The 24,443-nt window shown below is 42.1% G+C and overlaps 1 protein-coding gene across 3 annotated transcripts in view; it reads right to left on the bottom strand.

Moving 5' to 3' along the window:
* The window catches only part of LOC147709322 (spermatogenesis-associated protein 7 homolog), a 1,261,012-nt gene that overhangs the window by 441,557 nt on the left and 795,012 nt on the right, over positions 1-24,443 (bottom strand). For 2 of the 3 annotated variants that reach the window (XM_086925461.1, XM_086925462.1), the window contains exon 7: positions 2,273-2,333. The exons of the other annotated variant lie outside the window; for it this stretch is intronic. In XM_086925461.1, the coding sequence (XP_086781587.1) occupies positions 2,273-2,333 (61 nt within the window). The remainder of the gene's footprint in view (positions 1-2,272; positions 2,334-24,443) is intronic. 3 annotated transcript variants of the gene reach the window in all.

Raw genomic sequence — 24,443 nt, forward strand, 5'->3', positions numbered from 1 at the left:
AGAGGATTGATAGTGCAGAAAGAGTCCAAATTGCCTTTCCATTACCAGTTTAACTTGTGACTTACAATAATGGGCTCCAACCTTGTGCCAAATTCTTCTTTCTAGGCGACAGATCTTTGCCACAGTATTTTTAACCCCTTCAACGCTCATGACAAGCTCAGCTCGTCATGAGTTACGCCTGTCGTACGTTCATGACGAGCTGAGCTCGTCATGTAACGCAGGTTTTTTTAAAACTCAGTGCACAGCGGGAAAACGGCCCGCTCGCATGAGGTTAATGGAAGCAAAATCAAATCATATTAATCAACATCAATATCAGTCAATTCTTGAGTTCGGTCAATAATGAGCGTTTTAGATTGGTTTCATAAACCTTTATTCTCATAAAGAGATTAATAAAACTATTTTTCTTTTTATTCAATTTGTAAGTCAGATAAATCCATTTGCAGAAATATCAAATTATATAGAGTCATTAATAATGTAAAGAAATAACAAGCGTGTTCCATAAAGGAATTAATCTATATTCTAACTAAAAGTCCAGAATTAAAAGCTAATAGAACCCATAAAGAGTTCAGAAAAGAGTGAGATCAAATTAAATTAGGTAGTCTAACTTCCCATAAAGAGAAGTTCATGAAACTCAGCCAAGTCTCAGTACCTAAACAGCATCAGCATACAGTTACCGCAGTAATCTATACAAATAAAGCCTCAACAAGGAACTATGGGGCAACAGATGCAGCAGTAGCTACAACTGTCAAGAATACAAAAAAAAGAAAGGCTGAAAGTCTTCAAGACAAAGTCTGGGAGAATCTCCTGCAAAGTGGCTGGCTGTCTAGCTAGAAACACACACTAATATAAAAGACAAGAACACATGTAAGCAACATTGTTGCAGGTCAGATCTTTTTTGCCTAATAGAAAGACATCTTTGGATGGTGAGCAAGTTTCATTCTTCCTTTCCCACGAAAACGCACATAAAGTCCACAGTCTACTATCAAATATGTTACAGACATCACTAAACAGAAAGAAGCATTAACCTTGGTTCCCAGGGAACTTTAATGTACAGTCTATTCTATCATTTATTCAATGTTTCACTGTGTGACAATGAACTATAATAAAGTCAGAAACATTTACCTGCAGATTTCTAGTTAGGTAATGCTTTTCATATTTCATGCAAGAGAGAATTATTGTTAAAATATGTGATTCTCTATTTAGCATTATATGAACACAAGATTGTTAGGAAGTACAAGCCTGGTGCAAATGAGAACATGTTGCTTAAGGAAGATAATACATTTATAAGACCAGAACATTTTGCAGGTATGATGAAGACTCTATGAAAGTCACATTCAGGTCAAGCTATGAAGTACATTTGCCCAAGGTTCAGTGATTTCTAATGCTTATATTTGTTAAAGGGAAATATAACAGTGGGCCTACCAGTGAATATGGCTGCCTAATGCATTTTGCACATTTTGACTATGTCATCTTTTAGTGTTTTCACCTACATATCTAAGGTAATTTGCCAGCTTTGTTAATTAATTTAAATGCTAATTTTTCAGCTTTCTCAGGATCTGAAATAGCGCTAACCATTCAATTAACTGTATGCATTACTTATCGTTAGCCTAGAAGAGATCAGTCTCTGGTACTGATGCCTAGCCAGCAACTGAGAAACTTTTAGCATTCTTAGCCTCATCTTTACAAAGATATCCCTCTTCTTTCTGTGATCAATGGTCAATATATAGCCATTTGAATCAAATAAAGCATCTCTGGCTGCGATGTGGGTCTGAACTGAAAATATCAGAAGGGTTTTTTGGCATCATGGGAGGAAGTGATCTCTGAAAGCTGGATAGGGACCTTGATTTCTGTGTGATTTGCATTGGTGATTCATCCATTGCAAATTCAGGCTTCAGCTTGAAGAATATATTACTAAAATGAGATTCCCCAGTTTTCTTTGCCAGTCCTTCCATATCTACCGGGTGCAGAGATCTAGTGATTTGGGGAGGTAAGTTAGCAAGTGAAATTTGAGACAAGTAATATTCAAGAAGTTAACTGCCTTATGATTAGGGTGGTTCATTTGTTATACCCTGCATAACTCTCTCACAATTACTAATGATTATTTTTTCAAACAATACTTTTTGGGTGCAAAACCAATGCATTGGTCTTTCTAGTATTTCTAATTCTACACTCCCAATCCTTGTCTTACCTAGTTTAATGGAAATTGATTAGATGCATATCATATCCGTTTAACAAGTTATGTCCGGAAACATTATTAAAAAAATCATACTACCTTCTCAGCATCTGAAGGATCATGGTTGGCATTCACCTTCAAGTACACGTCTAATAAAGACCTGAAAGAAATTCCAAACACAGATTTTGGAGTTAGGAGTATAAAGCTATGTTTGTATCCTGAAAAATCTAGCTGATCCGCTGTGCCATTTCCATTGCCTAGAAAAAATTCAAATTATGAAGCACAGCTACAGAAACTGCAAAATATTCAAAACATGTACATACAAGGGAATAGACTACTGAACTAAATAACACTAAAGTCAAAGTCTCCATTGTCAGTCCTGGGAGCCTATGGCCCGCGGCGGCTGAATCTAGGAGCAGAGTGGTGGTGGTGCTGGTGGTCCCTGCGACCGGTCGCAGTTAAGAGCGAGGGTGGGGGGCAGTCCGCCATCCACCACCCCTAAAACTTGTGCCGCCTGGAGCGGAGCAGGCCCCCCGCATTCCCTCTTGTTCTTGTACCTGCAATCAAAGATTATTGGTGGTATTTTACTAAAATCATAGCAGTAAAGGAAGTGACATCCACTGCCATTTAGCACCTCAATAACGCCCCAGGTGACCACATATATCTTTTTACATTTTTGACACCAAGGAAAGAAGGTAAAGTATTCTGTGGTAAGTGGAATTTTAACCCAGAACTGTTGCTACGTTTAAGAATGTCTGCCATACAGTTATCTTCAAATTTCTTCTTAGTGAAAATAATCACACCATGGCCTCTAGGTTTCACACAGCTTTGATCTTCTTTGTTACTACATTTTCTTCCTAACAAAATCTATCAAATTTAGAGAACACATTTTATAAGTGCTACCTTAATGGAATCAAGAATGTGTGTCGACTTGTCCTCTTGCAGGAACTTTCCCAGAGGATGCCTGCTGCCCACACGGTGTTACTTCAACATTTATAATTAGACAGCTATATCCCAACGTGAGAAAAATATGGTAAAATGAATCAGGAAAACAGAAAAAAGGGAAAAGAAATAGATGAGAAAAGAAGAAAACTATCGTTGCACCAGGTGTTCTCCTATAAAAAAAAGCAAAACTTGGAAGAAAAAAAAATAGCAAAAACAATCCCAAAAAAGATGTGGGGAACATGATGAAAAAGGAAAAAGAGGATGAAAGAGACCAAAGGGGTTTTAGAAGGTTAATGGAAACAAGGACTGCAAAGCCAATTGGTCCCGCTTTTGGGGCCTATTGGCTTTGACAGTGGTTTCTAGCCGTGCATTCCTGAACCTGTGCAGCATGGCTAAATAAAAAAAAAAGCGTATAACACCGTTGGCTGCATCATTTTGAAGGCATGTGCACCACATATTACATACACCTATAAAATAAATGACAAGGTCACAGTTTTTTCTTTTTATTTACTGATTGGAGTTGGATTGGGAAATAAAAAGGTAAAAAACAAGAAGCACAAAGGCATTTTTATAAAAAGTGGGTGGGAGGACAGAAACAATACAATGGGCAAATAGGGAGGAGGCTACCCAGAGGATGGAGTCTGGGGAGGGGCTGAAGCAACAGAGAGGGTGTGAGTGGGGGAAGCAGCATGTAAGGGAAGATCTGGGGGCCAGAGCAATATGCAGGTTGGGGAGGGGCGGAAGCAACACAGATGGCAGGGGAGAAGTATGTGACAAAGAGAAAATTGGAGGTTGGGACATGGGAGATAAGTGCACAAGTGAAAAAGAAAGGGGGTAGAAGCACTTAAGGGCAAGTACAACATGGAGGGTGCCAGAGAAGTAGCACATGGGAGAGAGATATAACATGGAGCGTAGGGAGACAAGAGAAGTGCATGAGAGAGACAGCTTAAAAACACATACACTCTCATGGGTGTTTAAGCAAAAAGAAAAAGGTAGTGCTTGAAGAGGGAACCGTGGAAGGAAGCAAGCAATAAGGTCAGGCTCCTGGAACAGATAAACAAAGGAAAAGGAATGCAAGTCCTCATATTAAAGGGGGTAGAAGCACACAAGGGCAAGCACAACATGGAGAGTGGCAGTGAAGAAGCATGCGGGAGAGAGAAAGCAGCATGGAGTGCGGGAGGAGAGAAGTGCACTAGGGAGACACCCAGAAAACACATGCCTCTCATGTGCGCTTAACTAAAAAGAACAAAGTTGTGCCTGAAAAATAGGCAGCGGAAGGACACAAGTGAAAAGGCCGTGCTCCAGGGAAGGGACTAAGGAAGAGGAAGGAAAGTCCTCACAAGCTAACAAATAAAATGCATATAAATGAAAGTGACAAACCCAAACAATGTTAAGCAATGGGTGGGCTCTAAGCGAAGAGTAAGCTGACCATAGGTCACTTCGCAAACCAGAAAGTTTGCAATGTCTGGTAGGCGGGACCTTAAAAGGTGAAATGAGGGACTGAAAATGAGGCATATAGAGGAATAAAATAAAGTGCTAAAAAGATAACAAGACCGAAAGATGCAAAAAGTGTGGAAAATAGACAAATTAAAGCAATACTATTTAGAAATGAACGTTTTAAGGAATATTTGCTTAATAGCATGTAGCCTATTTTTCAAGGCCACGTAACCATTGAATGATTGAAAGCTGTTAGCGTTTTGGACAGTGGTCTTTTTACAAACTAATGTACTAAAACCAGAGGTTATACTGGTGATATTTAGAGGTCGTATTTGCTTTGATGTGCTTAGAGTAGTTACTTCCACGTTGATATTTCAGTATTTTTTCTTAATGGTTATGGCACTAACATCACTCTTTTATAAGCATTGCAATCACAATCTCACAATATTGTCAACCACTTCTCGTTTATTGTCTATTTTTGTACCCAAGTAAGGAACACACATTATTAAACAATCTCAATTAGCCAAACTTTGCTTCTAAATAAATGTTCCTATGGTACCCAATAAATAGGTCAAAATCAAAATTTCTTCTGCTTAAAGGTTATGAAAAGAACGCCCTTACCCCAACTATGGGGTAATGCTTCAAAACCAGCATTATACATAGGTTTTTCAGTTTTCTGTGTCTATTTAATATGAATTCTTGTTTTTTTTGCCCAGAGTTTTCCAATGTTTTAAAAAATTGTAAAGATCAGTGGTTATCAATGTTTACTCTTTGTTGCACCATATAAACCATGGGCATAGTATTTTTCCAGTACTTTTAAAGAATGTGGCTTTTATTTTCTTCATTGGTTCATTCCTATTGCCATTCCTTCCTATCTTCTTTCCTGCTTTAAAGTCCCTTCTCTATACTTTTTCTTGACGTTGCTTTTCCAAGAAGTAACTTTTCATGATTCCCCTTACTTCCCTGCCTTTCTCATTTCGCAGCACTCCTCTCTCGAGCAGTCCAGTCCCATCCCATGTTCCGATGAACTGGGAACTCTGCTCCTGCCAGCATTCACTGTTCTAGTACATTTCCCATCTTGGAGAAAAGAACAAACACAGCTCTACAATTACATGAAATACATGGCCAAAATGTGTATAGGTGATTATGTCAAGAATCAGGCCTTGGTTCAGCACCATACGTCTCGAGCTTCAGTTTGACATGGAGGCATTAGGAATTAAAATTGAACTTGTTGATCTGGAGAGGTACCATGAACATGAATTACTCAAAACTAATTCATATGCATGATGTTCCTCAAATTGTGCTGTATGCAGCACATATTTGGAAACATAGAGCTATGATTATTTCTTAATGATTCTGAGCTGTACTTTATACACTAACTCTTAGATATTCTATTTTACGTAAAACCAGAGCATTGGCCTCTTCTGTGCATCAGCAGGATTGCTGAAGTTGTTCATGATATGGACCTTGTCCGTCTGTATAAGGAGATACGGCTCATGGAGGCATGCTTTTTAGACCATCACTATATAAAACTAAGAACAGGAGTAGTGGGCATGGGACAGCATGGATGAATATGTATAGCGTCTGTATGCACAGTGATGTTTGTTGCCATAATCTGGATACCTAAGCTTTCATAAAGCAAAGCGTAATACCACTGTCAATGAAGGAGAGGGGATACGAAGCTTTGCTTCCCCTTACTGAGACTCTGCTCAAAATTCAGCTGTGAAACGGCTGGCCACTATACAACATGATGTGAATAGTGATCTGAAGCCATATGAATTGAGCCTTGCCCTCAAATGGGAGTGGATGTAGACTTGTTGAACTTTGCCGATGGTTTAAAGGGCTATTAAATGGCCTTTAAGGCTTAAATGGATAATAGCCGGAATATCTATCAGAGGTAATTGCTTAGAGTTAGAGGTTACACTTATACTGTTTTGAATCCAGATGGTATTAAAGTAGTAAAAGTGCAGCAAATCTGGTGTGTTCCAGTTTCTACTGAAAAGGAAATGTTTCCTTTGATGGCGTTTTATCAGTTAAAACCGGTTTTAACTGAAAACCAGTAACCATAATAATGCCACAGAAAGGAAAATTAAAACGGTAATTGCTATTGATCTGATGAGCCTTTCTACTTCGTTCAGTAATCCATATTGAAAAGCATCCTTCCCACATAATACATATGACAAAACAGCTTAGTTAATATTTCCTATGCCCAACCACTAAGGTTTGCTGATGATAGCTTTCACACTAGTCTTCTACAGGTTGGTTACCACATAGTTCAGTAGAGAGAAAGAAATGTGCACCTGAAACTATTAGCTTATACTTTCCTATTCTTCCCATCAGAATAATGCAAGTGGATGCAGGAATAATAAAGAGAATGTTTTGTGCATTGTGACCTGTATGTGGTGGGGAAGGAAGAATTGAGGGTTAAAATACAGACCAAAAGCTTCTTCTGAAATTGTGACTCATCAATACAATCTTTTGTTCTTGACCTGTAATGTGGCCATGCTCCATTTGGGGAGTAGCCATACAACACTAACAAAATAGGGAGGATGCTGTTCTACTATTTTACCAGATAAATAATAAGAATTAAATTTAACAGTATTCATCAGGGCTCTTCTCTGAGCCCCATAATGTTAATTCGCTCATTTGGAGGCTCAAATTGTATCCTATTTGTTCTTCCGATGATGTATGCAGATGATACCCAAATATTAGTTTCCATTTCTGACAATCTGGAGGAAATGCAGACCATTTCTCTGCCTGCATGCTGGTCATCCTGATTGGATTAATTCTAGTTTCCTGAAACTCAATGCATAAAAGAAATAAGGTTTGTTTTTTGCCACTGATAACTCTAATTGGTGGCTGGAAGCATTTGGGCCTTTACCCTCTCCGGTTATTTGTGCCAAAAGACTCAGATTTGTCTTTTGATACCCAGACTACCTTGGTAGTCTCTAAATGGTTAAGAGTGTTGCAAGCCTTGTGGAAAAGCTTTCCTTAGCTGCCAATCTTGGCTGAAAAACCCATGGTCTTGGCGCTGATCTTATGCCCAGATTATGATAATGCCCTGTATTTAGGACTTCCTTCATTTTGTCTGGATATACTCCAGACTGTTCCCAATGCTGCTGCCCATGTTATTTTGAACCTTTCCCATATGACCTATTCCAGAGCTTTAGTACCTATTCTCCACTGGCTGCTGTTAAGTCCGAGATCTACCTTGAAGGATCTCTGTTTGGCCTTTAAAGCTATGGCAGGCACTAGCCCTGAATATCTTGCAAGAAACATCAGTGCATACTCTCTGGTACACACTCATCGCTCAGATGGAGCTAGACTTCTGCGGTCCCACAGGGGAGCGTGCTCTTTTTTATATTACAGGCAAGCTTTGGAACTCCTTGCTTTCGACCATGAGATTCAATTTCAACCATTTTTGTTTCAAACAGTCCCTCATAACATGCTTATTTCAACAGCTGCAATGTGTCTTCTAGCCTAATTCATTAGCCTTAGCACCAGGACACCCCTTTATTGGGTAACAAAGAGCTTTATAAATTCATTTTTTATTTGAAGCTACCAAGATAATAATTTCCCTGGAACCATTCAGACAGAGTGACTATATGTCTGCTCCATCTCCATACATTCAGGTCTACTTGGATAACCTATGAATGTGTGTTAATTCTTTATTACACAATGGTTCAGTTGTTGCCCCCCTCAAAATGTATTTAGTGACAGATTACCCATGTCTTTACTGCATCGTTCCATTTAACTTGGAATCCACTATGCAGTACTGTACAGACAGTTTCCTTTCAGTGCCTGCAGTGAAAGTCCACTTCCCCTATTCTCCGTGCATAATTTTGCCACTTTTACAACAGATTTATGAAATGATGTTGTAGAGGGAACCCCATCGTCTGTCAAATTACATAATTGAAAAAGAGATGTGTGGCTGTGACTACTCCTGATCTAAACCTCTCCTGTCCCATGTGCCCTAGCTCCCTGATCACCCCTTCAGAACCACTGCACAAGCTTGGTCCATACCTAGTTTGAGCTATGCCACTAACAGCATTTTGCTGATCCTTCTCCCTGCTGCACAGCCTCTAATTTGTGGAAGACAACATCGTATGTAATGCTCTTTTGGGTAGGGTTGCCACCCGCCACAACTATATTATTTTTTAGGACTGCGCATTTTTGATCAATTTCCTTTACTGTCTTCCAATACGTCCAACTATGCAAAGTTTGTACAGAGTAAGCTTGCATTTTTGAGGGAAAGTGTTACAAACTGTAATATTTTGAGGGATTGAGTTAGACTAATAAGCAACACATAGATATCTATTATCCATTAATGCAGTTTGAGCAACTTGCAGGAGCACAGCCCTTCCTAACATGCGTCAGTTTTGGAAGATTGAGTCATGCTGAAAGACTCTACGGAGATTACCTTGATACATTTTTCATGGTAGAGCAAGCTGGCCACGGGGTCCCTTCTCTGTTCCCAAGGTACTTTAGTTCTGAGGTCTACAATTTGATGAAAACTATTTTGCTACTTGTAGTACACGGTCCATGCGGGAACATATCACAAACCATCCCACTGTATATTACACAGTGTCACTTCTCTAGACATGTTTCCGCCAATCTCATATGGCATTATCATATGACACCTTCACTCATACAGGCATAGACAAATGACTGCCAAGAGCCTTTAACAAGTAACCTGAAACGTTCCTGGGCTTATCAATTGGTTGTGTACAATGTTACTGCACACCTGGCAAATAATACAATAACATAACCCTTCAACTCCCTGTTTAGTCTATGTTCAGGCAAGTGTCAGCCATGACCAATAAGAAGTTGGTATATTCCATTCAATTAGTCAGGTCTAGCAGTCTGGCATGAGGGGTATTTGACCTCAGTCTGTAGGGTTTCTAAATACAACAAATTGATGTTTGAAGATGTTAACTTGCAAACTACACAATAATAAGGAGGCTGGATTTCTATCGTCCTGCACGGTCCCTCAGGTCAGAAGCTTTGGCTTTGGCTCGGGTGCCACGCATCAAAAGGGCTCGGCTAGGCGGCCGGTCCTTTAGATTCCTTGCTCCTCAGATATGGAATTCCTTACCGGTGTCCTTGCGAAACACCGCAAACCTGCTTGTCTTCAGGAAAGACGTAAAAACTTGGCTGTTCGCTGGATAATCTGTCCCCTCTTTTAGGCCCCCGCTCTTTTACTGTTATGTTTTCCAGCTCTTTCTTTGGTCTGGAGCACAAAGCGCCGGGACACTCCTTTGGAGTAGCCGTCGCGCTATAAAAGTCCCATTTTAACATAACATAACATAACAATAAGGTACCATAGTGCCTACAGCTGGGGTTTGCTCAAACACAAAGGAACCGGTCACATACAGCAAACCTATACTGCTCCTAATGTACTTTTAACAGAACAATACATATTCCCATTTTATGATAATGTGGAATAGTATATTAAAATATTTAAAATGACAAAAACCCTCACTCAAAAGACGTTTAATAAATCAGATTTAGGAGCGCTGCTAAATATGGGTTTTTATAACCATATAGCCTCATAAAGAAAAATGTGTGCAGATGTTGCAAGGAGGAAATATTATGCACAAAACCTTTTGAGCAAAGTCATAGCAATGTGTTTTTAGTGGATAAACATCCTGCCATTAGCGCCTGTGCAAAAAATTTAAATGACCAGCTCATTAGCACTTATTCTGCTGAGCATGCCACCCATCACTTGGCTTGAAAGCATCTACTAGTTCCTACATCTTATATAGAACAGGAGCACCATTTAGAACCTTAGAACATGACCCGTGTGCTCTACCACCACTCCCAACTCATACACAATCCACCCTAAACAAATGCAAACAAATAAACAACATACCACCCTCCACATCTTCGCATCTCCTTGTCTATTACAAAACAAGGCTTCTTTACAAAAACTCCACAGCTCACCAACACACTCTTAACCACATTCTCCATCACCTACACCTTCAGACCCAACAAAATGCGTTCCAAGCCTGCTGGAATAGCATTGTGATATAGACAAACAATATTGTGGCTATCTTCATATAGTTAATACCATCGCTAATAATACACCTGCTACAAGTTTACAGAATTCTAATCACCCTTCTAGAAAACAAAGTCACACAACCACCAAAACATAATCTCTACACTGCATACTAATACATGCCCAATCACTCTCTAAAAACATGCACTGCATCTTCGACCTACTCACTGACACACAACCTGACTTATCCTTCATAACTGAATCCTGGTTGGGGGATGACATGGCTCCAGTGCATGAAACCATTCCTCCAGGCTATCAAACTATCATGCAAAATTACATAGGAAAAAGAGGAGGTGGACTAGTTGTTATATTCAAGGAAACAACAAATCTCACCAAAGCTGATGGCATTTCATAGAAGGTTGTGAGGCTCTCATCACCATATGCAACCCTAAACCAACTTCTTCCTTCTTTACAGACCACCACCTACCAATGCAACATTATCAGATGTGTTTCTAGACTCAGTTTTGATTCTTATAGCCCTACAGTCCAACCTATGCATCCTTGGTGACCTAAACATGTGATTTGACAAACCCAATATGCGGCATGCAAGAACTATCAATACTGGTCTAGATGTAATTTTCACAAATCCAGAACTAGTTACATTTCAAACGATTTCTCCAGTCACATGATCTGACCACCATCTGGTAGCTTTCCAACTCAAAACACCACAAATCAACAAACCTAAGGCCACCTTACATGCATCCACCTGTGGAGCATGGAACAAATTCAATGTTGAATACTCAGAAACAGAACTAACATCCAACACAAATCTAAACAATAAATTCAGTAAAAAATATTTATGAGTGACTACAGAATGCTTTTGATATCCTAATAACACTAAGTAAAACACATTGAGATAAAAGAAAATGTGCACCTTGGAAGAATGCAGAACTAAAGAAGATAAAACAACAACATGCAAAGCTGCAACACACCTGGCTCAAAACAAATAGTAATCAAGAAAAACTTCACCTACACAAACATACCAGAATATACAAGTCAACAATCCAAAAAGAGAAATCAATTGTACTATTCAGACAGAATTCAAAATGTTAAATGTGCAAATAAAGAAGTTTATAAAATTCTCGTGAATTTTGTAAACCTAAATTCACAGATGGAACTCATCCCATTACTCAAAGATTTACTGAAAACTGGCTAAATTTAATTAATTAATTAATTGCAGGTTTATATAGCGCTAGGATCGACTCCCGGAGGAGTATCTCCGCGCTTCGACCGCTGCGAAACCCTTCCTGGCTTCCCTGAGAGATGGTCCCTTAGTGGGTATCTCCAGGGTGAGACCAGGCATCCCCGGCGGTCTGGTGGGGCCGTTAGTGAAGATGAGGCAAGCTAATGCCCAGAGTTGCCGAGTGTGATCGCTGATCAGAGTGGGCACCGAGGCGAGAGAATTATCGAGTCCGCTGACCCTGGTCCAGAAACCTGCCGCGTCGGGAATCGAACCCTGGTCCCGGGCCGTCCTCTGCTCTCGGGTCTGCCGCCTCTAACCAGTGAGCCACACTATTTCACAACCAAAGTAGACGTGTTGGATTCCTATTTAAAACAAAGGAAAACCACCGCACCAACCCATTTCCTACAATCCCTCCTAGGTTAGGCTAACTCAGCCTCTGCATTCGTTTAAACAACCATCACAAAGTCAATTTATGGATCTTGCAAGCAGGCCAGGCAGCTGCCTTTCTTGTCCACAACAAATCTTGAAGAACATTTTTTTAACTACCTCTGCTGCTATACCAGTAAGAAGAATCACCAACAATTCTTTAACGACAGGAATGTTCCCAGATGACTTGAAAAAAGGCATACATACGCCTTTTATTAAAGAAAACAAACCTGGATTCACATGACCCAAACTACTGCAGACTGATTACAAATGAACCTGTAATGGGCAAATTGACAGACATGGCAGCATTTACCCAGATGTCACAATTCATTGAAGATAACTCCATACCTTCAGACTTTCAAGCATGATTTTGTCCAGGAAGAGGCACAGAACCTACGCTCATCACTATCTAGGATGACGTTAAAAACACAGTTGACCGGTACCGGGTCGCTGCACTACTTCACTTAGACCTGACAGTTGCCTTCGACACAGTTGACCATGACACTCTAATGCAAAGACTTTACGAAGTCTGCATAGAGGGAACTGCTCTCGACTGGATCACATCCAATATTCAAAACAGAACAAATGTCATCCATACTCCCCCTTTCTCATCCGAACCATATTTCACAAAAGCAGGGGTCATCAACTCACCCATGCTTTTCCAACATCTACATGAATTAATTACCGGCAATGATCAATGAATTTTAGCTCACATGCTATAACGATGCAGTTGACACACAAATACTTCCTAAACTGGAAATCCCCGAAGACATTGGAAACTCAAAACTTTTCAGTTGCCTCAGAGCCAATAATCAGTGGATGACATAGAGCCATCTCAAATTGAATGTTTTTAAAACTGAAATATTCACATCTGGGGATTGGATAAGTTATGATCCATTCTGCACCTGGCCTGGTGACCTGGGGCTACCTTCTAAAGTATCTAACTAAGTAAGAAACCCTGGAATTACTATTGTCTACAAATTACCAATGAATTCCAAGGTAGACAAGTTAGCAAGATCAACCTTCATTGCTATGAAAACTCTGCGACGCATCTTCCCTACCTAGGATTTCCACACAAGGTCCAAGCTGCTATCTCTCTTGTACTGTTGAACCTTGTTTACACCTATGGTCTCTACCATGGATCATCTTTATCAATCATGAAAAGAAAACAATGGATTCAGACCTCTGCTGCCAGACTACTCCTAACCGTAAAGCCACAAGCCCTCATCTACCCTGCCTTAAGGACCCTACATTGATTAAGGGTTGCCAGAAGATCCACCTTCATGCTGCTTTTTATCACCCACAAAGCAATGCATGGAACAAGACCACTTTTCATAGGAATACAATTACCAAATTGATGTAAATATATAATTTACCGTCTTAATTTCTATGCAGGTAAGTACTTAATCAATAATAACTCAAATCGGAAAAGAAAAAAACAGAGTCCGTGGTGTTAGAGTTCTTAGGGGTTTTATTCCTCAAAAAGGAATGGTCCAGACCAGAATATCATGTTCTTCCCACCACAGGGGTGGAAGAAGGGATAGAGCGCGCTCCATTTTATTGACAGTACATAGCTTATATACTTAATTCATGTCATAGAAAACAGTACAGTAGGCGTAACAGCTGAGAGAAGACAAGATAACAGTATCCACGTGTTACTAGTACGTAATCAGAAGGCGTGGACTAGGCGTGAACTGGAGGTGTGTGCTAGAAACGTCACAGATAGGTGTCACCAAGGGGTGGCACCAAACAGAAATGTTGCGATGTCAGCAGAAATCGGAAGCTTGGATGCGCGCGCAGCTGCATGACGTGTGATTGACGTGAAACTGGAGGGTGCAGGGGACTTGACATTTACACTGACGGAAAGAGACAGAAGTCTGGCATGTCAGATCAACTTGTACTTCTATCATATCTGATATCTGATGTTTGGGAACCATATTATCTGGACGGAAAGGTCTCTGGGGCAGAAGCTACTCTATACTGACTATGGATGCGTGTGTAAGCGCCTGAGTGTCTGCATGAGAAGCGTGGGGCATGGGGCCTTCCATGGGAGCATGGTAACAGAGTCTATGAATTACTTGCACGGAGACGGGTTGGCCCTCTGGCCCTGTAGCTGAGGGGGATGTTTACTGAAACTAGTAGGCAGGAATGTATTTTCGAGGAGCGGAACAGATAACTCGAAGGTTATAGTCAGTCTTGGCAGGCAGCAGGCTGAGCTGAGCGCGGTGGGCCGCGCTGGAAGTAAGTCAGAGTTCACGGGTACAGAGGCAGCCTGGGCTGAGGCTTTCAGAGTCAGAAGCCAGAAAAATGGCTCGATGGCAGAAATTCAGGGCCTACCTTGCCAGAGCAGAGAATATGTAGAGTATACTATAAAAAGACGTTGGCATGGCATACTTAGGAACGGACTATTTAATCCATTCAGGGTGGATCTGAAAGAGGACATGTTAACGTTGGACGCAAATGCATTTGCGTCTTCATAGCTGGCACAGGAGGGAAGTTACATGCACTTTAAGCTGGTACATGGAGACGGTGGGGTACGCGCTAGGGAACACAATTTGACCATAAAATTTATATTTCCTCATTCCCTCCTTGTTCCCTACGGACCCTTCATGATATATCGATCCTCATGAATCGATCAGTTTGTTCTTGTAACATCATTTGCTCTTCTTTCTTTCTTTTACGTCTTGAAAGGAAACTGGAATGTTCAATACATGAAGTGGCACACAGTCCACAAATCGCTGGCCCACACTGCAAGCACAGGCAGCAACTGAATACTAGGACTAGGCCAATGCCTAGGAAGGATAGGATCTTCCATCCCCAAGCTGTTAACGTTGTCCAGAACCAACCGGACCAAGTCCAGGTGCCTGGATTCTGATGTATCTGATTTGCAATTTTATGGAGACGTGTAATAGCTTGATATACAGATGGTGCGTTTTGTGGAATGAAAACACAGCAACTTGACCCGATGACCTTACAGGCTCCGCCTCTATCTGCCAAGATGACGTCAATAACAAGACGATTCTGAAGGACAACAACCCGCATGGCGGACTGCTCTTCGGTTAAGTTACCTAGGGCGTAGGCAGTTTCATTCACTACTGCTTCAAGTGTTCTAGTTAATCTGCGTATTAGTTTACTATTTTGGACAGGGCCTAAAAAGAAAAAGAATCCTTTATTAAAATCGGTGTACTGTTCCCATGCCGTTTCTGTGTAGTCGACAAGTGGGATATCTCTTCTGAGTCTATTCTTTACTAGATTTGCATTTCTGTGGTAATCAGGAGGAGCTAGAAAAACAGGTGGCAGAAGGAATGCAATGTAACAGGTACCATCCCAATCTGGAGGTAGGCGTATGTATGCGGTATGACCACAAACAAAATAAGAATGACGAATAGCTTTAAAGGACGATTTACCATGATCACTGAATTCGACCACAGTAGTACATTTACTATGACCTAAGTGTACTGAACCTTTCTTCCTGATACATAATTCACCAGTGACTGGTAATACTGACATAGCGGGCAGAACTGGTGCAGCTTCGGCTTCAACAGTGAGAATCATAAGGCTAATTGTGTAATTACCTAGTCCATATACTTCATTTTCTAGATCAGTTCCTATTCTAGTGGGGAGTCCCTCCTTATCAGGGTAACAGACGTCGAGCAGGACTCAGTTCAGGTTTCCCCAAACCCAGCCCCCGTCGAAAACAGCAATATCAGGATCTAAGGAATTAATTATTTTAAACCATGCACCACAGGAGCCATTGTGAGTGAACGGGTACGGAAAAAGGGGCAGAGCTCCCTTGTAATTCTGGTAGGGAGGGAGTCGGCCACATATCCAGCAGTCTGTAGCATTGTTAGTCTGATGGGAATGATGTAGCATACTAATGAATGTGTTGTTGCGCAGCGCAAGTCTGTAGGAGAGTTCATGTGGAGGTAACTCACTAAAAGTGTGTTCAGCAGAGACATTGTAAGCAGATTGTTCACGCTTGAAAATAGGGTAGTAGACAGGGAGAAGTATACTTGCAACTATTATCAGAAGACTTAGAAAAAACATTATTAACAATGTCACTATACAGTGACTACGCAGTGATTTACAGTATGTACGTTTCTTGAATTCTCTCTCTCTCTCTCTATCTCGATCTAGGGGATACATGTCAGAAACTATTTAACCGATTCACCTAGGGGAGGACTTAAACAATTAAACTGTCTGACTTGCTAGATCGGAGCTTGAGTCTGTACTCCTCTTGGGGAGTTTTTTCTCGTTCGGAAGTTTTAAAATCACTGGGCTCGATACAGTCTTTGGAAGGGGTGGATGAGCCTGGGTCGGATTTCAGTTCATTACACAGTTTAACATGGCTCATGTGGACCCACCCCTTCCTGCCCTCAACCTTCACCGCTGTCCTCGTAGTAAGTAGAACGGTCTTCGGCGATTTCCAGCGGGGCTCCAACGGACTTTTCCGGTCGAAGTTCCTTATGAGGATCAGATCACCTGGACGGACATCATGTGGCTTTACATCAGTGTTGTCAGGGAAGGCTGCAGCAACCTGTGAATGACATGATTGGAGTGCAGACATCAAGGAGGCAAGGTAATCTGTCAGCATATTACAATCAACATCAGTAATTTTCTTCGGAATGGGCGTCCCCCACATATTCGGTGGTCTACCAAAGACCACTTCGTACGGGGATAGTCCTGATCTCGAATGGGCAACCATCCTCATATAGAACAGTGCCACTGGCAGGGCGACTATCCAGTCGACCCCTTTCTCTTTACATATTTTAGCCAGGCGTGTCTTTAATGTCTGATTATGCCTTTCTACAAGGCCTGCGGCTTCGGGATGTCGGACACAATGGAATTTCCACTGGTATCCTAGCAATAAAGAAACTTCTTTCATTAATTCGGATGAGAATGGCTGACCGTTATCTGAATACACGACACGAGGCAAGCCGTACCGTGGGAAGAATTCACGAACCAACTGCTTGGCAGTGGTCGGAGCAGTGTAATCTGGGACTGGGTATGCTTCGGTCCAACGGGACAGAGCACAAACTATTACGAGGACATATTTGAATCCTCGACAACGGTCCATCTGGATATAATCCATCTGGAGGACTTCAAAAGGGTGATCGGGAGGATGAAATCCACCTTGCTCTACAGGGACGCTTTTACCTGGATTGAACTGACAACAGATCATGCAAGTACGCACTTTCTGTTTTGCTGCTGCTCGTAAGTGTTTATTGTTCCAAAGATTTTGTAAACTGTCTAGCATCGCTTTTTCTCCTAGATGTGCTGGACTATGTGCTGTGTTAATCATGACTTGAACCATAGAGTCAGGGAGAAACCATGTAGATTTTCCCTTCGTCACCCAACCTTGTTCTGTTTGAATCCCTCCTAGTTCAATCCATTTCTTTATTTCTTCTGGGGTAGCATGTGCCTGAATATCGATAACATCTAGTGTGGGATCCCTGACTGTCATACAATGTGTCGGTCCTATTGTCTTTGTCATGTCAGTTGTCTGAGTGTGAGTCAATGCTGTATGTTTTGCTGTCTGGTCTGCCAGGTCGTTACCCTGGGAAACAGAATCTGTAACTTTAGTATGTGCCTTACACTTCATGACGGATATGCCGGAAGGCAGATGTATTGCTTCTAACAGTGCTTGAATGAGGGGACCATGTTGGATCTTGGCACCATGAGAGGTCAGAAAACCTCGTTCTTGCCATAACATGCCGAAGTCGTGTACAACTCCGAACGCATAACGGGAATCAGTATATATATTAACATTTCTGTTCTTGGCTAGAATACAGGCTCGGGTCAGAGCAATAAGCTCTGCTGCTTGAGCGGACAGTGTGTCAATACGATGTGTTTCTTTTACTTCGGTTTCAGTGGTCACGGCATACGCGGCCACTAATTCTCCTGTACCTGTTCGCATACATGAACCATCCACATAAAGTGTCAGGTCTGGATTTGTCAATGGAACATCTGTTAAGTCTCGTCGAGGCTTTGTTACTGCATTAATGATCTCTATGCAATCATGCGGGGCTGGATCTGTCATAATTGTAGGTAACAGTGTTGCGGGGTTCAGAATGCTGCAGCGTCTGATCTCTATGTGTGGCTGGAATAGCGTTAATTCGTAACCTGTCAGTCGTGCTATAGTTAAGTGCTGAGTCTGGGTTCTGTTTAACAGAACCTCTACAGAATGTGGAACTTGTACTGTTAACTGATGTCCTAGAACAATTGAATCGCTTTGTCTGATTGCTAATGCTGTTGCTGCTACAGACTTTAAGCACGCAGGGAGTGCCTGGGCTACTGAATCCAATGTACTTGAGAAATAAGCGCAAGGCTTATGTGAACCTGCTGGATCTTGAGTGAGGACAGATAATGCTGTACTATCACGTTCTGTAACAAAAAGTGTAAACGGTTTGCTGTAACATGGTGTTGCTAAAACTGGTGCTTGACATAATGCTTTCTTTAATTCCTCAAAGGCTTGTGTGTGTTCCTGAGTCCAAGGGAGGGCAGTCGAAGTTGCTGCCTCCTGCGTCGTTAACTGAATGAGTGGTTTAGCTAGAAATGCATACTGAGGAATCCATTGTCTGCAGTACGAGGTGAGGCCTATAAAGGCCCGCACTTCCTTTTGTGTCTGGGGTCGTGGCATATTTACAATTAACTGAATGCGATCGGGAGTGAGCTGTCTCCCCACTTTGGACAGCAAGTGACCCAAGTACACAACTTGCTGAACACAGAATTGTAACTTCGAAGGGGACACCTTGTGTCCCTTGTCTGCCAGGAAATGTAAAACTGTCAGTGATGCTTGTTCACATTCGGGCTCACTTCGTGCGGTGATCAGCAGATCATCGACGTATTGCAGTAAAGCTGTGTTAACTGGCATTTGAATACAATCTAGTTGTCTTTTCAGTGCTTGACTATAGATGCTGGGGCTTTCTGTGAATCCTTGAGGTGCGCGGGAAAATTTGAAACTTCGTCCATTTAAACTGAATCCGAAGAGATATTGGCTCTCTGGATCAATAGGTACACTGAAGAAAGCGTTCTTGAGATCAATTACAGTAAAGAACGTTGCTTCTGAATCAATAGCAGTCAATAAGGAAGAGATATCGGGGACCACAGGGTACTGTGGTACAATACATTTATTCAGCTCTCGAAGATCAATCACCAGCCGATATACTGGCGGTGCATTGGGGTCAGTACGTTTAAGAATTGGAATGATGGGTGAATTACAGATATTGGAGTCAGTCTCTACGACCACTCCTTGTGCTATGAGCTCTTCAATGATTTCCAGTAAAGCCACTACAGCATCGGGTGGTAACTTGTATTGCCTGATTCGTGGTAGAACAACTCCTGTCTTGAGTGTAACACGGTATGGTGTGATATGCATACAGCCTACATCAGTTGGGCCTTTTGCCCACAGGTGATCTGGTACATTTCTCAATCTGACATCGAATTCTCGCAACACATAATGACCCTTGAAATCCCGTAGAAAGAGTCTAACTCCCTCCGGGGAACAGCAGATTATAGCTCCTAGAGCCTTCAATGTTTTAATTCCTAACAGATTTTCTGGGCATGAGTTCGTAAGTAACAAGTCTGTAACTCGTGATAATGGACCCACAGCCAAGGGTACTGGTTCCGATACTTCATTTACAATGGGCTGTCCTGAAAAACCAAGGGAAACATTCTGTGAGCCTGAGAGGGGTGCCCCTGGGACTTCATTATGACTAATTGTGGTGCGGCTTGCCCCTGTGTCAATTAAAAACTTTCTGTCTTTTCCCAATACTTGACTGTGTACATAAGGACCTTCTTGATCTACAGGAATTTCAATAAGAGGCAAGCCAAATTCCCTCTCTAGGCTGTTTCATGTGTATCGTTGATACTCTGGATAAGCAGATTGGGCATACTGGTACATCTGTTGGGAAACTTGTTGAGTCGTAGCGGTGGGCTGTGGTACCGCTACTGTCTGTGCTGTATGAGATGAAGCATGCATAGGCTGTGAATTCTGCATGGGCTGTACATTCTGTGAAGTCTGTTGCTGAACCTGATCTTGTCTAGGTGGATGCGGTCTCTCTTTAGTTTTACCTGTTGCTATGTTATGTTTCAGAACTGGACATTCATGTACATAGTGACCTGGCTGCTTGCAATAATTGCACGTCCCTTTAACGGGACCTGCGCCGTGACCTGTCTGGTTCGTACCCTTTCTGTTTCCGTCGGTATGGACCGACTGGGCTACTAACATTTTCATTTTCGTGTCTTTCATATGTTTCTGTTCTTGATCCAGTTCTTCTCTAATTCTATTCTGATGGTATTGTAACATTTGTAACATCTGGGATGGCGTATTTGCTTGCCATGTACTCTCAACCTTGTATACACGATTCTTGACTGCTAACAGGGAATTCTCAACTAACTTGGATACAAAAAGATGCGGGTATGACTCGCTACTTGGTTTAAGACCACTATTAATAATAAAACATTTCTCGAATCTTGAATAAAAATCACTAGTATCTTCGTCGGGCTTCTGTTTACATGCTGAGATTGCATCCCAGTCTTCTTTTCTAGTTGCCAATAATCTTGGCAGAACCTGTACTATTAAACCTGGTAATGCTTTAGTTTTGTCCCCAAGGCCTACCCCTGGGACTCGTTTATTTTCTTCGTCTTCTATTTCTGCCCATACAATCTTTTTCTCTCCCACCTCCCATTCTTTTTCCTTTAGTTTCTAGTAGATGCCCGTGGGCAGCAGTACCTTTAACATTTTCATGATATCATCATATGTGTAATCCCCCATCAGTAACATGTCTTTAAGCTCTCTGTGGAAACCTGCAGGGTCTTTATCATGGCTCGGGACTAGTTTCTTCATTTCTAACAGTTCTAACTTGGTCAGTGGCGTGTGTACATATACACGTTTCAAGAGATGATCCTCACCCATAACTGGGTGTACTTCTCGTAAGGGGTTCTGACTTTCAATGCCACTCAGGCATTGCATGTGATATGTTTTCCTTTCTGGGGGCGGAGCAGGAACATATTCAGAACTTATGAAAGTGTTATATCTATGTCGTTGTTCTAGAATTATTTGTATTAACTTGGTACTTAAACCTCTCCATCTATCCATGAGTAGTGCTTCTAATGTTTCGTGTAAGGGACCGGGATCAGAATGTTGGTTTCTGTATTTCGTGAGGAGGTGCTGAATCATGTATACCCCTGCTAGTTTCTGTTCGTCTGGGGAGAGGTTCAGAAATGTCTGCGCTAATGTATCATCATTATACATATCCGGATTTTCAGCCCATAATATGGCTGACCGGGCTAGTTCTTGTTCATCCATCGAATTGAGTATGTGGTACCCCACTCGGTCTCGGAGTCTTTTATCAGTCTCCTGGAACTGGTGTTCAGAAGAATTCGGATTTGTTAAGGCAGAGAGGAAAACTCTCTTGCTTTCTGGACGGATACCTTTCCTAAGGTAAGTTCCCATACCTACATACGCTATAGTATCTGTAGTCTTTTCTGGTTCTTCAAACTCTTCTTCCTCCTCGGAGGAAGCCTTTTCTTTCTCTTTTTGGTGTACATCTATTACTGCCTTTCTTATTTTCTTGTACATACTGGCTATGCAAGTTCCCCTATCGTGTTTTCCTTCAGATATATTTTGACCCCACTTGTTTAGTGCATCTAATTCACTCTGATCTGTCCCAGGCCTGTCTCGTTCTCTTATTAGGCAATTTATGAAAAAACGTAGTATCTGTGCTTGAACGTCAACTTTCTGTCGCTCCATGGCCTCCTGAATACTGTCAGGGTCTTTCCCTGTCTGAACAAACTCATATATTCTATCTAGGCGCTCCCTCATTCCTGCATAGCATAGCAGGAAATCAGTAGCAGATCTTAACCGTAGTGATGCCATCATCATTACATTGTCTTTACCGGGTACTGGATCATATCTGCAAACTGAAAGGTTTTCCTTGAATACATCAAGGCTGGGAGACTTGAACGTAAAAGGACTCCGAAAGTCCCTGAGCTGTAACCTGCGTGTCAATGGCGGGGTGTGTAGACCCCCTTCCGCACCCCCTGAGGCGGAAACTTGGGCATCATCTCTCGGCGGAGTCTGTATCTGAACTTGAACTTGTCTTTTAGTAGGATCAGGTAGAAGTGGTTTCGGTAGATCAATTTTAAGTGCGGGAAGTGGTGGAGGTGGTGGAACAGGAGGTTTCTGTTGTGGTACTGGCGGAATTTGATCTTGGGGCGGGTTACCACCCCCGTCCCTGTCGTTAGGCAGGGCGCGGACAGGCAGATTGGTGTAAGCGGGTGCTACATCCTCTAGATAGGAATTCAGGAATATGTCTTTAGTAGTCTTATGCATTACTTTAGTTGGAACTAATGGTGGCGGTAGATTTTTCGGTATTTCAGAAATGGCCTCAGGCGAACCCTTGGCCGCGAGATACATACCGTTTACGAGGTTATTTCGTGCGCGGTCTACTTGCTCTGTTTTTACTCGGATCCCCTTGGTAACTAACTCGTTTTCTTGGGCCTTGTCTGATTCTTTAAGTCTGTCTTCTCTACGTAGTGCTTTTTCAGCACGCTTATGCGATTCCCTACGCCAAAACTCTATGGCGTCTTTCTGGGATTGTCTGGCTTTCTTTTTCCATAGTACTTCCTCCACCTTCATGATGCACTCGGCATCCCATGTTCCGTTAACAGGCCATCTGTGTCTTTCGTCTAGGTGCTTAGTATAGTCGGCCCATAACTCTAGAAATAATATGGCATCTATGCCATGCTTGTGGTACATGAAGTTTCCTGGAGTGTCCCTAGGGGGGATAGGAATGGCTTCCTCTAGTATCCCTTTCCTAGTTCCTATCTGCTTTAATTTGTCGAAAAACAGCATCTTGTTTACTTAATTACTGAATGCTCAATCCTTACTACTTAATACTGAATACAGCTAGCTATACAAGAATAAAATAAGGCACATTTAAAGACGGTCACATTCATACCACGACTTTAATCACATGAAAAGACATTTAAGACATATATGACTACCCTCTATACTGGATGTACTGCTAAACAGTACAGATACACTGATGAAACAATGCAGAAATTCAGAATACTAGATATACTGCTAAACAGTACAGATACACTGTCTAAAAACAGTGCAGACCGGACTTGTGTACCCAAACCCGTCTAGATACGTCCCAGCAGTGGTACTCACCGGGAAGCACGGAAACAGAAGGCCTCGGAAAACTCGACTGGACTGGACTCGACTCGGCTCGACTTCGGAAAACTTCGGAAAACTTCGGAAAACTGGTGGGCCTCTTGACACCTCGGACCTTGCTTCTTTCGGCTAGGCTCTGGTCGGGATCCTCCGCACTCCTCACCGCCTCGTCTGGGTACTGATCGCAGTCTTCGTCATCTCCGTGGGCCAGAGGGAGATGCAGGAAATCCTGCCGGTACGCGTAGTTTCCGTCTAACTGATGGCAGGGGACAGAGCTTGCAACGCACCAACCGGCGCGTGAGGTGGGGGAGGGGTCCCTGTTCGGGCGCCAAAATGATGTAAATATATAATTTACCGTCTTAATTTCTATGCAGGTAAGTACTTAATCAATAATAACTCAAATCGGAAAAGAAAAAAACAGAGTCCGTGGTGTTAGAGTTCTTAGGGGTTTTATTCCTCAAAAAGGAATGGTCCAGACCAGAATATCATGTTCTTCCCACCACAGGGGTGGAAGAAGGGATAGAGCGCGCTCCATTTTATTGACAGTGCATAGCTTATATACTTAATTCATGTCATAGAAAACAGTACAGTAGGCGTAACAGCTGAGAGAAGACAAGATAACAGTATCCACGTGTTACTAGTACGTAATCAGAAGGCGTGGACTAGGCGTGAACTGGAGGTGTGTGCTAGAAACGTCACAGATAGGTGTCACCAAGGGGTGGCACCAAACAGAAATGTTGCGATGTCAGCAGAAATCGGAAGCTTGGATGCGCGCGCAGCTGCATGACGTGTGATTGACGTGAAACTGGAGGGTGCAGTGGACTTGACATTTACACTGACGGAAAGAGACAGAAGTCTGGCATGTCAGATCAACTTGTACTTCTATCATATCTGATATCTGATGTTTGGGAACCATATTATCTGGACGGAAAGGTCTCTGGGGCAGAAGCTACTCTATACTGACTATGGATGCATGTGTAAGCGCCTGAGTGTCTGCATGAGAAGCGTGGGGCATGGGGCCTTCCATGGGAGCATGGTA

This window comes from Lissotriton vulgaris, chromosome 6 (assembly GCF_964263255.1).
Source record: "Lissotriton vulgaris chromosome 6, aLisVul1.2, whole genome shotgun sequence".
Taxonomy (NCBI): domain Eukaryota; kingdom Metazoa; phylum Chordata; class Amphibia; order Caudata; family Salamandridae; genus Lissotriton; species Lissotriton vulgaris.